Below are 16,320 nucleotides of genomic sequence, written 5' to 3' on the forward strand. Positions count from 1 at the left end.
TTTTTAACCATTAGTGCTTCGTATGTGATATATTATTTTGTAAACTAAAACATATTACCAGGGAGTCTCGATCGAAGCATATTTTGTTGTAAAAGGACACAAAACTTACATTTATTTTAGATATATTTCACAAAATATTTCGTCATAAATCACGGTGATATAATTTTTTCCTGATATTGGTATAAAAGTGTTCCTTGAACATTCACAAACTCACATCTATGCGCAATGTCATAGAATGCCGTATGTACGATTGCCGCAAGCAAAAGTCCATATAGGTGTACCTGGGCGCTCATTAGCGACGTACCTCTCCTGGTACTGAGGGACTATTGCATCGGCTGCAAGACAACGAGCCATAGCAGGCGCTTAATACTCGTTTGGTAGTTTCCTCATCCATGTACCTATACTATACACTAGCAAACTCAATTTGACCCCCTGCCCCCCCCCCCTCCATCTGGGACGGTCCCCTTAAATAAGGTTAATAGCAAACAGAAACGTGTAAAACTAGCACAAAAAACGCTATAAATCGGCTAATGAAACTCTACTGGCATGTCCGCCACCTTTGAAAGTCTACTCACTGACGCGCCAGAGTTCGAAAAACTCTACGGGAATCCAATCCATCTTTCGGCAAAATCTATGGGATTTCACACCTTCCAGACCCCAAAAACGTCCTAACCCATAACCCAACCTAACCTAGCAATTTACGGTGCCGTGACTAGGTGTGCCCTTCAGGCACTGCAGGGGAGGGTTGATGGGGGCAAGCCGGTATGTACAGCAAGATAAAGCTATATCCATACTGTAAACAATAAACCAAATACCTTTATATATCGAAAGACCGAACTGTCAATTTTCCTTCGCTTCTTTCGGTCGGTCTATTGTGGATCGTGGATCGCTTTGTTTTTATTTTTTTTGGGGGGGAGGGATTTGGGGTACTTGATGACCTCAGAAATCGAACTGCGATAGTTATTAAGGTCTTTTTCTTCTTCGTTTCCACTATATAGTCTTAAGAACAACCTAGAATCGATGTAACACCAAAACCAAAACATTTCTCGCCGGTCTCTTGTCACCGGACTGCCCTGGGAATTATCCTGTCAAACCTGGCGGCAGAAACGCGAAAGTGCACCTGTGCAGAAGGTGCTTCTGGCCAATTTCCTTAAATCACAGTCTAATAAATCTTGAAACATGAAAATGAGGTATAACAACATTAACAAAGGCCTTTGAAAGCATATATAGAACAGCAGACACTGATAATTAGCCAAATACGTTTTGACAACGGAGTAGTAATACATGAACTACTTAACAGAGCGCAAGAATGAGTTGACTGGTCACAATTTTGTTTACATTCACGATGTCAACATGGCGAGGGACTTGGAAAAAGATGGGTCGGTCTTCTCTCTTCTCTGACGTGTAACTCTAAATTTTTGATTTGCGCACCTTTTGCCATAGATGAAAAGTGTCTCAGTTTAGGTCAAGGTAACCATTCCATATCTTTTTTTTTTTTTTACTGTAAACCTGATTTATCCGCTGTAAATTTACCTAATATGGAATATAGAATCACATAATTTTGACCTTGCACCCCCATGGGGGGGGATGCCCCCAAAAGGTAAAAAGAAGAAAAAAAAAAAAAACGTACATCATCACGCCCACAGTTTTTATCCTGAACAGTCCCCCAAAAATTCATGTATTAGATCTATCCTAACCTAAGGCCATGGAAATCACCAATTTTTTCATTTCCTTTTAATTTTGGGCGGGGACTGGTTGACATAGAGTACTATTTTTGGAATGTCTTTTCAGCATTTAAAAAAATTACATTTTTTGATTGAGGCCAAAATTCAGAAATCTGCAATTTACACGGCCACAGGGATCCAAGGCTCTAGCAAAAGCAACAAACTGCATTTGATTCGCACAAAAATGATGAGCATGATAAGGTACGAAAGGTAATATAAACAAAGAACGGAGATACAGCGTATTATATTTTGGCAGCTTGCCAAAGTTCGTTCTCTCTTTTATTTTTCTCTAAATTTGAAAATGTTATAAAAAAAAAAGAAAAAAGCTTATTTAGTGTACTTTGCAATGCAATGATTACCAAGTCGAGCGGAATTATAATTTTCTGTAGGGACGCTTTCCTATAAAGGTATGTAATTTTTTTGTTTGTTGGATGTGAAAGTAGAATTTTTTGTCTGAAAAGTTAAATAAATGCATTGAACCAAAGAGTCTAAACTAGTCTAAACCAGATAAGATCCTTTTTTTTCTTTCTTTCTTTCTTTTTCTTTCTTTCTTTCTTTCTTTCTTTCTTTCTCTCTTTCTTTCTTTCTTTCTTTCTTTCTTTCTTTCTTTCTTTCTTTCTTTCTTTCTTTCTTTCTTTCTTTCTTTCTTTCTTTCTTAAAATATTTGTTTTTTCTTTGATAATCGTCAGTAGTAAAAGATTGCAATGGAAAATGATTAGCCATTTGCACCCATTATCTTTACTAAGAAGTGCATAAAATCATGCAAATGCCTAGGTGTGATTGGATATTTGCGAATTTATGGTATCTAAGACCTATGGTAACGTCTAAACGTAACATTTTTTAATGTAAATGCACGGAATAGGTGCGATAGCTTTATCAATTCTAGACAAAGACTGCGCTGATAAACAAGCTCAAAATTCCATATAGTTTTTATTTCAGAGCAGGTATTACTGAGTACTATCATCATCAATATGAAATAATTAGTATCTCGCTTATATATCCGATGTTCAAAAATCTGACTTTTAGGTGCCCTTTACGATGGTAATGACCCACTTATGACAAGTGTCCCATACATGAGACACCCCGATGCAGCGTCACACTGGCGTCCCACCAGTGTGACGCTGTATCGGGGCTCGCGCTCCAATTCAGCACTGGGGCATAGCTGGCGCGAGTGGGCAGAGTCCGGGCCAGCCCCGTGCACTGATTTTCTAGCCACCCGGAAGTTTTATTTTTGGCTTCAAAATATAGCGGCAGTAATGGGTTAAGTTCTGATAACAGAGGAGGTATATCAGTATATCAGGGAAATAATGGAGTAAAACAGATTTAAATAAGAAGAATAGCAAACAAAAATGTGTAAAACTAGCACAATACACACTAAAAATTGGCTAATTAAACTCAACGGACAAACCTGCCACATTTAGAAGGCTAACCAGTGACACACCAAAATTTGAAAAAAACTATAGGAATCCAATCCATCTTTCTGCAAAATCTACAGGATTTAACACCTTCCAACCAAAAAAGTCCTAACCCATAACCCAACCTAACCTGGCAATTTTGGGCACTGCCCGATGGGGAGGGTTGATGCCCCCTACATTACCCGAGACACATTCTCTTCACCTCGGTATTTATGGCAAGATAGTTACATCCATACTGTAAACAATAAACCAAATACCTTTATATATCGAATGACAAACTGTCTAACTTTCCTTTGCTTCTTTCAGTCCGTCTATTGTGTGGATCGCTTCGTGTTTAATCACATTATTCTGCATTTGGGGTACTAGTTGGGCTCAGAAATTGAACTTTGATAGTTATTAAGGTCTATTTCTTCCTTGTTGCCATTGTATAGTATTAAGAATAACCTAGAATCAATGCAACACTGAAAACAAGACATTTCTCGCTGGCCTTCTGTCACAGAATGGCGAGTATCCACTTGTCAAACCTGGTGGCCAGAAACACAAAAATGCGCATGCACAGAAGGTTCTTCAGACCAATTCCTGTAAAAAACTGTATAATAAATCTTAAAATACAAAAATAAGGTATAACAACATTAATAAAGGCTTTTGAAAGCATGAATGTGGAACAGCAGACACTGATAGTTAGCCAAATATCATTTTCACAAGAGCATAGTAATACATGAAAACTTAGAGAGTGCAGGAATGAGTTTGGTAGAAGATGGTATATCTTTTGGTAATTATTTCCAACATGACTGCACCCATTGAAGACAAAGTCCTGTATACTCCAGTCAACAATCTTACAGGATCCCATGGGGAATCAGGGGATTCCGCGTGGAATTTGGGGTTTTGGGGGTGGGTGTTTGATCAATTTCGCTCAAGGCAGGGAGTTTAAAAGGGGTAATTGTCACTGATAGTGATGCCCCCTGCCAGAGACTAAGTTGGAATAAAAATTGATGTATATCTGCAAGATATCCGATGATTTCATCGATTCTTGGTGGTGTTTCTTCTGCAAATGAATCGTTGAGGAGAGCAAGTACAATTTCTCCATTGGCGATCTCGATTTGGTAGTCTCGATAGCAGGGGAGTGCATGAAGTATATCAGGGAAATTATGTGGTAAAATAGGCTTAAGGGGACCATCTGGTCTTTTTTCGGCATTTTTCACTCTTCTTGCTGAAATTGAGTTAGATGCATTTCCAAGGAGGTCCAGGGCCTCTGCTTCTCCCCTGAAAATTTCAAGACCTGACCACTGTTTTTTAGGTGGTAGCAAGTCCTTTTTGATGTCAACCGAAATAATTTTTTCACCTTATCTTAGAAAATTGGCAATTGTGACGTAATGATTAGAGAAAGTTAAAAAATAAAATTATTTTCTGATAGCTTATTAGATTTCATGTAAGATGAGACCAACCTTCATTTTTTCGGTACGATTTTAAAAATCTGGCAAGTGTCAGAAAAACAATAACAATGAAATTTTTCATACAAATAAATAAACATGATATGGAATATTTTATTTTTTGAATGTTTTTATCTTGTATAGTTAGTTTGATCTTTGAGTAAAATAGGGGGGGTAGGATTGCCAAATGATCTGGATCACCACCAAAATTTTATGGAATATAAGTTAAGCTAAGACACACCTCGGGTAAAAAGTTTATGAAAATCTATCCATAACTTTTTGAATTGGAAAATGTCGTATGACTGAAAGGAAAGTGGTAGCTTTTGAGGGGGACTTGTAATGATTTGTAATTGTTGGGCTACGTGTTAAAGAAAACAGTGAGTGTTTGATAAGGGATGTGGCATAGAAAACGGGAACACCAAGAGACTGGCGAATGGTGATGGGCGGAAGAGCGGTCCAGCGTTGGATAGAAGGTGGTGACCTGGGTTGGGAGCTCCCGTTGATCGATTGCCGGATTTTGTGAGTTTATATAACAGAACGTTAGGTTGGTGAGAGATTGAGTGTTGTTTTCTTGTTTGCGGTAATGGTGCGCAATTGTGGTTTCTTGGTTTGTTTACGGGGTATAGTTAGGATTTGGTCTATTGTATTGGTGTCAGGCGCAGTGAGTAGTGATCAAAGTTCAAGGTAAGGAAATATTTAATTGTCTATATCATTGTTTTAAACGTCAGAAAAAAAATCCTGTATCCGAACCATGGTCCACATCACCACCAAAGTGACATTGGCTTCTAAGTTAGGTTAAAACACACCTCTGGTAAAAATCTCATTAAAATGTGTTCATAACTTTAAGATATATCAGACAACACAAACAAACAAAATTAAAAAAAACAGTCAACAAACAAGTGGAAGTAACAATATAAATAAACGAAAGGACATGGGATACACTGAAATGATCTGAATATCCTTAAATACCTTATATACAAATTTTTACAACCCCCTGAACTTGTATATCATTATTTCACTAGAGTGTTTGTGTGAAAGTTAGGTGTGTCACCCCATTGAGTACAACACAGCGACGATGAGGTGAAATACACACCAGTCTTCCCTGCTTGAGTGCCCGGTGGCGCTCACGAAGGGTGGACTGTGATATTTGGTGGCCTCGAGAATGATAATTTATTTGACCAGTGTTATATGCTGTAAAACCCCATTAGAGCAACAATTAAAGTAAATAATAGATGATTACATCATATACAAGTATTTCATACAGGATTTGCTATCTGTGATATTTTGGTCCTTCACATTTATACCTGTAGCACACGCATTTTCAGACCGATTTTAATATATTTGCAATATTTTCTTGTACTTCTTATAAAATTGATATATTTCAAAAAACTCCTTTGGGGTGTTAAATAGGTCGCCTTTGTAAAATATTCACCAAGAAAAGATAATGTTGACTTCTAAAAGTTGGTGTCTGCATATTATAGTAGGAAGATTGTTCTGTTCAGATATGACCTCAGAATGGCTTTATGAATTTTTATTGTTTTTTTTTTTTTTTTTTTTTTTTTTTTTTTTTGAGAATTTTTTTTTAAATTGGTCAATCTCGGCCTATAGACACCCCAAATCACTGTCACCCTACGTCACTATACGTAAGATTTTAAGAAACTGTTATGTGCTGGTAATGTCCGCAAGACTTCAGAATGCAGGTAGATTATAGAAGATTATGGTGTAGGAAGACTACTTTTATATTGTTTTGTTAATTCCATAATCATGAAAAGATGAGAGAAACAAAATGTTGATATCTCAAAACTCCACCCTTAGGGGAGGGGATGGCAAATCCTCAAGGGTGCAGATTATGTCCAAAATTAATATATTATGGCTCATTTTGCAGAAAAGTAAAATACCTACATCTTGTTCAAGATGGTTTTTGCAATTTTGGCATGTGCTTCATGTAAATGTGAGAAATGTATATATAAAAAAAAAAAAAAAAAGCTATATTTTTCTTGAAGTTGCCTACTTCAAATATTCACCAAAAAATATGATGCCAAAATTGAAAAACCCTCTCAAGCTAGTGGTACCTATAGGATAGTTCTGTCCATAAATCAAATCAAATTGAATGAATGTTTTATCATTATTGAAGGAGTGTTGGGGTGCTTTAAAAAAAATTGAACACAGGAATCAGGCTACGGTCTAAATTCAAAGTGAGTTTCAACAAAATTGGCAAGTAAAAAAGATGGTCCCTAGAATAAGAAGAGTAACGAACAAAAATGCATAAAACTAGCACAAAAATGCTTAAAATTGGCCAATGAAACTCAAAGTTCAAAAACTCTACAGTAACCCAACCCACCTTGTGGCAAACATTCCAACCCCCCCAAAAAAGTACTAACCAATAAACCAGCCTATTCTAACAATTTAAGTTGCTGTGACCAGGAAGATAGAGCTGTGTTCACACAAGAAAATAGTAAACCAAATACCTTTATATCCAGAAACATCAAACTTTTATTCGCTCTCTACCGTCTGGATTGCTTTGATATTAATAACTTTTTTCGGTATTTGGGATCGGATATTAACCAGGGATTTCTTCATTAGCACTGTATAGTCAAACTTGGTGGCTGGTGAAGGAAATTATGAAACGCTCAATGCGCATATAATTCTAAATAAGTGTATAGATAAATCTTAAAACACGTAAATGAAATATAATAACATAGATAATGAGTTAAGCTGTCAGTAAACAAGAAGTGAGACATAGAATCTAAATGGTGATAGTGAATTATATTTTCATCATTTAGGGGTGACTATGAAGCCACTGCAGCTTAGACTATGTTTTATCCTATTCCATTTTTTCCGCTCTATACGATGGTGGTGCTATTTCCCACTATCTACTCGCGGCACTACAAGTAACATAAAAATCCAAGCCAAGATTTAAGCACAAAAATTTGAAATGCTAAAAGAAGTGATTAAAACCAAGTAATGCAGACAGGAGACAGAAGTGATAAAAAGTTCAGTGTTTGGGCTACATAAAGGTATGCAGTTTACAATGAGAAAATTATTTGTAAAAGAAAAATTGGTTAAACTGGAAGATATCAAGGCACTCTATATCTTAAAGAAAGATTTATATTCCTTTTCTGTATGATATAATGAACACCCTTAAAGTGAAAAAATCAAGTGCATTCACATAGTGTGGTTATAAAAAGTATTTACACTTCAAGCTAAGAAGTAATTTTTGGCTTCACTCCGTGTTTACTCCGCAGTCTCAGATTTATGAAAATTAGTTATTTCGTATTTCTACCCCTCTGTTCTACTATATTTGGGCATCTTGTGTATTTATGTTTTAATCTGAATTATTTCGGATTTTTGGTTGATACAATTTGTTGCACTTGCATTTTTTCCTAACCAGGATTTTTAATAGTTCCTTAACTATTCTTGGTAATTCTTTACAGTGTGGACACACTCACCAGATTCATGTTGCTGTAACTGGGTTTGCCTTGCGGGTACTGCCCGAGGGGAGGGTTGATGGGGGTGCTCTGTCCTCAACATCCCTCAGGAAACATTATCCTTACCTCGATATGTGCGACAAGATAGATCTGAAACTCAGGAGCACCTAGTGGTCTTTGACTGAGTCTGACACTTTCTGTAATTTTTTTCTTTATTTGTGGTGTAACATTTTGTGCCTACAGATTATTTCTTGTACCAACTATTGTTACTTGTTTTCTTCACAAGAATATCAGATTCAATTTACCCTACCTTAATGCATCCACACCATAAAGATTAGCCATATTCTTTGACAGTCACTAGTATGTTTTGTGTTGAGTGTGATCCTGGAAATGGGCCTTTTTTAGCCAGTATAGTGAAAATTCAGTGAAACTTATTAACCTTTGCATGTCATGGTGTGTTCAGTGTTTTAAAATTATTGTATTGTGACTACAGTGTTGAAATCATTATATTGTGACTACAGTGATCCAGGGGGTGGAGCCCCCAATAGAGAAACAGCAACGGAAAGGGGTCCAGGGGGTGGAGCCCCCAGTAGGGAAGTACAGTGACTGAGGGGGGTCTAGGGGTTGGATCCACTAATATGCGATTGTAATATATTTACCAACAGTCAGTTACCATTGCCTTAAAGGGGGCCATCCCTAAATGGGGGGTTGGGCGTCATATTGGTGAATATTAAAAAAAAAAAAAAAAAAAAAAAAAAAGTCTTAACCCTTTAATGCCAGTATATTTTGAAGCCAAAATTAAAAGATTCCGGCCGGCTACAAAATCGGCTGGCGGGGCTGCCCTGGACTCCGCCAACCCACAGGCCGCAGCCCACTCAATTTGATGTATTTTGATATTATACATATGATGCCAAATTTACGGGGATTCCCTCATGGGCGATAATGGCCCCCGCCCAAAAAAGCATTTATTTTTTTATATTTTTATATTTTTTTATTTATTTATTTATTTTATTTATTGTTGTTATTATTTTTTTTATGTCTGTGCAGTTGTCCCAAAGGATCATGAATTATGTCTTGAAGAAAATGTGAATGAACATTAATGGATTCCTAAGACATCTATATATGCTTTTTTTATTTGATTTAGTTTCCTCAGAAGAAAATGTAAAAAAAAAATATTTTTTCATATTTTCTTCAATTTTCAAAAATTTATAGTCTTAAACTATTTACAACAGGTGTCCCAAAAAAAATAAAGATTGCCGGGCATCCCGCCAGTGTGACACGGTATCTGGGCTCACGCTTCAACACAGCAGCGAGCCGCACACCGATTTTGTAGCTGCCCGGAAACTTCTATTTTCGGCTGCAAAATATACCAGTGCTAGTGGGTTAAAAAAGTAAGCAAAATTGAAAAACTCCAATACATAGTTGTCTGTGCTTTTCACAAGGTTTCCAAAGATAAATTCAAAATTTTAATTGGATAAGGACTCTGGACAAGGGATCTGCCACAGTGCCAAAAAAAGAAAAATTGAAAAACAAGCAAACAAAAAGTTGGATATTTGTTCATTTTTTATATATTTTTTTATTTATGGGTCTTTACCTTTTCATTACTGTAGAAACACCTATCGTTTCTTTTTCAGTTATAGAAATAAACGAACAAAGGACTTCGGAGAATAGGGGCAAACCAGACCCAAGATATGACCATTAAATAAAATTGGTTGTTTCATGATTATACCTCTTAAATTAATGTTTTCTCGTATGCACATTCATGTACATGTGTATAAACATATTAAGGTCATGTATGCACATTCATGTACATGTGTATAAACATATTAAGATCTGCAAAGGTACATGTACTTGCACTGGTTTATGAGTATATGTGCATATACCTATTAGATCCTTAATGATTATTTTTTTTTATACATTTATTATTATTATTTTTTTTTTTCCTATTCCAGCTTACTCTTTTTCCGCATTATATGACCACGTAATTCCGTCTCGAAACAAGCGATAAACGTTTTAGAAGTAACCGTTAAGAATATGTTGATATATCAAAAATATTTTGAAATACAAATGGCTTATCTTCGCTTATCGTGGAGAAGCATTGTAATATTTGCATTGTAATGATAGGTATTAGATATTTGTAGGCCTATCTTAACAGTTTACACGAATATATTATATCATACACTTTATTTAGATTTATATGTTATGTAAAATTGGTGTAAGTTTCAAATGAAAATGCATAAGTAAAATTATCGCAATCAGAAAAGTCTAAAGCGGTGGCGACGCTTGGACCTCTGGAGCGTGGGTCCCTCTGAGATGGCCATTAACACGGGTGAGTGCCCTGCCCATGTAAATATCTATTCGTTGCATGTTTATTTTTAGAGATGCAGACTTGTAACTGTTCATCTATTATCATTGAACCGTAAACATACTTGTATAATGAATATGTCAAATTTGAATCATATCTGCTTTAATTTATGGGAAAGAAATTTGAAGTTATAATGACTTTTTATATTTCTTCATTTTCAATATCATACATCTTTCACTTTGGGAAGAAACTGTTATAGTAAGACACTTTTCTTCCTGTGATCCAGGTCAATTGGTAACGTCATTAAACAATGCATTATTTTCACTCTTGTAAAGCAAGTGTAGAAAGGGGTTCTGGCCTCGCTCACTGCCTAAATTTTTCTCTGCGGGTTTATATATTTATGTGGGTAACTCTACACTCATATAAGCCCCCCCAATCCCTTGCCTGTTGTTGTCATGGGGGGGTATAGCAGACGAAGACTGAGACTCAATGCAGGGATCTCCCCTGCCTAGGGCCTCAGCCCTTAACTCAACTAATTTTGCATGGTCTTTTCCCCTTCCACAACCTTCATCAAGCACCCCATCCTCCCTTATTACTACCTTACAGCCTTAATCTCCATCACTCCGTAAAACTCCCTCTTCCACACGTCTCCGACCATGCACCACCACCAACCCTACAGATATTGTAAATACTCTGTTTAGCCCAGCTAAATGGGACCGATTTTTTGTGATCCCTTCTACAGCTCCTTACTCAGGCAACACTCTTCTCTTTCAACAATGCCTCCAAAAACAAGGGGGCAGAGTCCCTTTCTATACCAAATGCGATTGCTCCTGTCTTGTAACAGTCAGATCAGAAACTGAATCTGTAGCACTATCAAATTTAACTGATCATTCTGGCAACCCCATTCCTGCAGAACCTCATCCAACCCTTAATACTTGTACCGGAACTGTCTCTCTCTCCAGCAAACTGCCTAGTCGATACCAAAGATTGGTCAGAATGTGAAGAAGACTTATTAGGATGCCTCAAAGACCAAGATGTGAAATCAGTACATTGCTACATCATTCCTCCTAGAGGTCTACGAAAGAATCCGACCAACATTTCCAAAATTACCTTCTGTACACATGACCTTCCCATACGTATCTACATTGGTGGACAATCCCACCCTGTTCAACCATACCAACCCCCTCCCCGTCAATGTTGGCGCTTTGGACATCCTGCCAAATACTGCCGTTCCACAGACTGATGCCCCATATGTGCCCAACCTGGTCATAACCAACCAGACTGCTCAGCACAAACACGTACATGTGCTAACTGCGGCAACCCCCGTAATGTATTTTATAGAGGCTGTCCCACTTACAAGTTTGAATCTGAGGTAGCAGCTCTCAGATACAAAAATGGTCTCACTTTATATGAAGCCAGACAGGAAGCACGTCGATAAGGTTTCTCTCATACTCCATACTCTAGTAACATTGTTCACTCAGCCCCTCCCCCTCCACCCCAAGATGTCCCCATTTCCACTTCTACATTCTACCTCCCTCAGACCAATTCTTTTGCCACTCTAAATCCAGACACCCCAATCTCAACCACTTCTACGTTCTACCTCCCTCAGACTAATTCTTTTGCCACTCTAAACCTAGACACCCCAATCTCAACCACAGCTCCAATCTCAACTACAGCCCCAACCACTTCTACATTCTACCTCCCTCAGACCAATTCTTTTGCCACTCTAAATCCAGACACCCAAATCTCAACTACAACCCCAACACCATCCCCTCTCCCTCCCCGTACTACTTGCAGTAGACAGACTAAACGTTCTAACCCTTCTTCCCCTACAGCACAATCACCTCCACCTACCTTTACCTTTATTCCTGAGACACCAGTCTCCTCTTCCCCCCTCATAAGAATTCCTTTATCCCACAAAACTCTCCAACCAACTCCACTGCAGAAACAATGGATGACATTCAAAGTTTTATGCTTAAGACACAAGATCCCATAACTCATGCTCCTTCCACACTTGAAGTGGTTGCCCCTCCTACTAATATTCCCCTTACACCCCTTCCTCCTACTCCCTCTCAATACAACCTAATCCCCTCAATTCCGTCCACCTCCGATATCCATCCTCCAGATATCCATCCCACTCTTACTCATAGACCCCTACACCCCTTCCTCCTAATCCCTCCCAAGACAACACATCCCCTCCAACTCAAACTATCCATCCTTCTGATATCCATCCTCTTATCACTAATATTCCCCCCCGCACCACTTCCTCCTACTCCCTCCCAACACAACCCACCCCTTTCAACCCCAATTATATGCACATTCTCCCTCCCTCCATCCCCTATATCCTTTCCACTCCCTCCCGGATACACACAGGAATCACTCATGTCACAACAGTGCCCTTCCCCAGATTCCCTACCTCCTAATACCCCTCCTTTACACCCCCTAGCTCCTTCCCCTTCAAATTCCCCAACACGTACTGTATACGTTATCACTCATAAATCAACTTAGATATAGCTCTCCTACATTGGAATATTCGCGGTTTCCGTTCTCATAGACCAGACCTATGTCATATCCTTGCTTCTTATAATTCATCTTCCTCTTTGTAACGTCCCTTTTTCAGTTCTACACATTCCCTTGTCCTGTCCACGCTTTAATACAGCACATACCTCTGCTTTTCCACACCTATCCTCCCTTCACCGACCTCCCAACATAGACATCCTTACAGAATCTGCCTTGACAGCCTGTTCTCCTTCCTCAGACGCATAGATATCCTTCACTTGATCTAACTCCCTTACCTAAACCTCCATAACCTTTTCCCCCATCTTCAACCTTTCAACACTACTCTAGATAGTTGGCACATCGCAACTATCACCTGACATCCCCGTTTACTATACCTTCCTATAGTGCTATATGACCTTAGATGTCTAGCACATTTATTTTAACCATTAACCATTTGCCACTCTAAATCCAGACACCCCAGTCTCAACTACAGCCCCAAAGTCATCCCCTCTCCCTCCCCGCACTACCCGCAGTAGACAGACTAAACGTTCTAACCCTTCTTCCCCTACAGCACAATCACCTCCACCTACCTTTACCTTTATTCCTGAGACACCAGTCTCCTCTTCCCCCCCTCATAAGAAAACCTTTGTTCCACAAAACTCTCCAACCAACTCCACTGCCAAAACTATGAACGACATTCAAAGCTAAGTGCCTGAGACACAAGATCCCATAACTCATGCTTCTTCCACACTTGAAGTGATTGCCGATATTCATTCCCCTCCTACTCATATTTACCCTACACCCCTTCCTCCTACGCCCTCTCAACACAACCTAACCCCCTCAATTCCGTGCACCACCGATATCCACCCTCCCGATACCCATCCTAATATCGATCCCCCTCTTGCTCATAGCACCCCTACACCCCTTCCTCCTAATCCCTCCCAAGACAACACATCACCTTCAACTCCAACTATCCATCCTTCTGATATCCATCCTCCTACCACTAATACTCCCCCCACACCACTTCCTCCTACTCCCTCCCAACACAACCTACCCCCTTCACCCCCAACTTTACGCACATTCTCCCTCCCTCCATCCCCTCTATCCTTTCCACTCCCTCCCGGATACACACAGGAATCACTCATGGTTTCCGTTCTCACAGACCAGACCTATGTCATATCCTTGCTTCTTATAATCCATCAATTATCTGCCTCCAAGAGACTTTCCTCACACATCCTCCTATTCCAATTCCCAATTACCATTTTATCTCTTCCCGACACTCCCTTTATATCTCATCTATACGTATCCATCATAAAACACCTTAATATCCTTCACTTGATCTAACTCCCTTACCTAAACCACCATAACCCTTTCCCTCATCAACCCTTACCCAACTTCGACCTCCCAACATAGACATCCTTAGAGAATCTGCCTTGACAACCTGTTCTCCTTCCTCAGACGCATAAATATCCTTCACTTGATCTAACTCCCTTACCTAAACCACCATAACCTTTTCCCCCATCTTCAACCTTTCAACACTACTCTAGATAGTTGACACATAGCAACTATCACCTGACATCCCCCTTTACTATACGTTCCTATAGTGCTATATGACCTTAGATGTCTAGCACATTTATTTTGCTTTTAACCATTAACCAGTACACTCATATATGAATATGCAACTGACCATTACTCATTTTTGACTAATCCGTCCCAAAATCCATGACATGACACCCTTTTATCTAAACCCTATGGATATCTCAGATATTTGTTATTTATTTATTTATTATTATTTTTTTTTTTATTATTTCAATCGCTTGAAAACTGTTTGAGTTATCTTTAAAAAAAAAATTAAGAGAAATGAAAATTGACCAAACAACAAAATTTCTTTTTAAAAAGTGCAAAAAAATTACACAGGCATTCTCTTTTTTCTTTTCTTTTCTTTTCCTTTCTTTATCTTTTACAGATTCATCCAATATCTAAGAATGTGTGACACTTTTTTCAATTTCGACTTTTTTTCTTGTGGGGAATATTTTACTTAGACAATTTTTAGGAATCCAAAATAGCAGGGGGGGGTGGGGAATCACACATTCCCTGGATATTTTATTTTTCTATGAAATGATCCATTATATGTTAATTTGGACTAAATTTGCATTTGTTAGAGCATTTGAAGCCAAAGTAAGTATACTTTCGAAATACTGGTGGTTGATTTTTTTTTTTTTTCCCCCATCACTTTTTTTTGTGTGTGGACAATAATAGGTAGAAGAATATTCTTCTGAGAACAAAATCATGTCATCTATGTGTGTTCTGAAGTCTTGCAGAAATTCCCAGAGTATAATAAGGTTGTTCAAACATTGTAATGTGGTGGCAGGGTCCACTGACTTGGGCCTATTTTGAAGGTAGATTGACCATTTTAGAGTTAGGTCATAGTCTAACTAACATTCCATTAAATTATGGTGGTGATCTGGATCATTTGGCAAACCTACCCCCATTTTTGGGGTATGTTCAAACGTTTTGCTGAAGGATGAAACTGACAAAATATGATCCAAACATAAAACACTAAAATACGGCATATTCTTAATAATTTGTATACAAAAATTCTTTGTTATTATTTTTGGAACACTTCCCAGATTTTCTAGATTATTCCGAAAAAATTAACGTTGGTCTCATATTATGTAAAATTTTATAAGCTTTCTGAAAATAATCTTATTTTTTAATCATATATCCGTTCCATCACAATAAAATCATATTTTGATGGACATTGAAAATGGCTGCTACCATCTTAATAATTGTGGGAGGGACCTTAAAAATTTACAGGGGAGATTTGGAGGTGTTGAAACTCTTTGAAATGCATATAACTCAAAATCAGTAAAATGGATTGTTTTAGCATAAAAATTGGTAGACGATCCCCTAAATATGCCCTTTAAAATACCCCCCAATCCCCCATGGGATCTCCCAACATTGTTGGTTGGAGCTGGGTCCTGTTGTAAACCTTTACCTGATTTTTACTTATATTTGTTGTAAATTGATTCTCTTTAAGGCTGTTTTACCTCATAATTTCCCTGATATACCTCATGCGTTCTCTTGCTATCAGGACTATCAAATCAAGATTGTTGACTGTATCTGGTATTGCACCAATCAAAATCACTATATATTTATAGTACACATATTTCTTTTATAAAATAGTATTTTCAACAGAAAGTAAATGTGTTTGTCTTTGAAAGAATTACTGGCAAATGTATTGATCTGTAATTTATACTGAGGGAATGTTTAAATTCTATTTGTTCTATTGAAATTGTATACCCTATACATTTTGGGTCCCTTATCCTGGCTTGGCACTTAAGTTGGGTATATGGTTCTGATCTATTGTATAATGACCATGGGGGTCCAGTTTGTGGAGCCCCCTGGCTAGGGATTACATAAAGCTTGTTGTATGAATCCCTTGGGGGTACAAGGGGTTATCGATTAGGACATTTACAAAGACCACTGGTATTTTTGTTGATGCTTGGTATTTTTGTA

The 16,320-nt window shown here is 38.0% G+C and overlaps 1 protein-coding gene across 5 annotated transcripts in view; it reads left to right on the forward strand.

Annotated features, from left to right (window-relative positions):
- The first annotated feature begins 6,101 nt into the window (after positions 1-6,101).
- The window catches only part of LOC113826701 (protein tramtrack, beta isoform), a 126,656-nt gene continuing 116,437 nt past the window's right edge, over positions 6,102-16,320 (forward strand). The window contains exon 1 of one of the 5 annotated variants that reach the window (XM_070132899.1): positions 6,102-9,388. Coding sequence is in view for 4 of the 5 variants with exons in the window: in XM_070132902.1 (XP_069989003.1) it covers positions 10,311-10,326 (16 nt within the window). In the remaining variant the exon portion in view is untranslated. Of the gene's footprint in view, positions 9,389-10,194; positions 10,327-16,320 lie in introns of those variants that run through there. The other 4 variants (XM_070132902.1, XM_070132901.1, XM_070132900.1 and 1 more) reach the window with 4 other exon arrangements.

This window comes from Penaeus vannamei, chromosome 18, assembly GCF_042767895.1.
Source record: "Penaeus vannamei isolate JL-2024 chromosome 18, ASM4276789v1, whole genome shotgun sequence".
Lineage (NCBI taxonomy): Eukaryota > Metazoa > Arthropoda > Malacostraca > Decapoda > Penaeidae > Penaeus > Penaeus vannamei.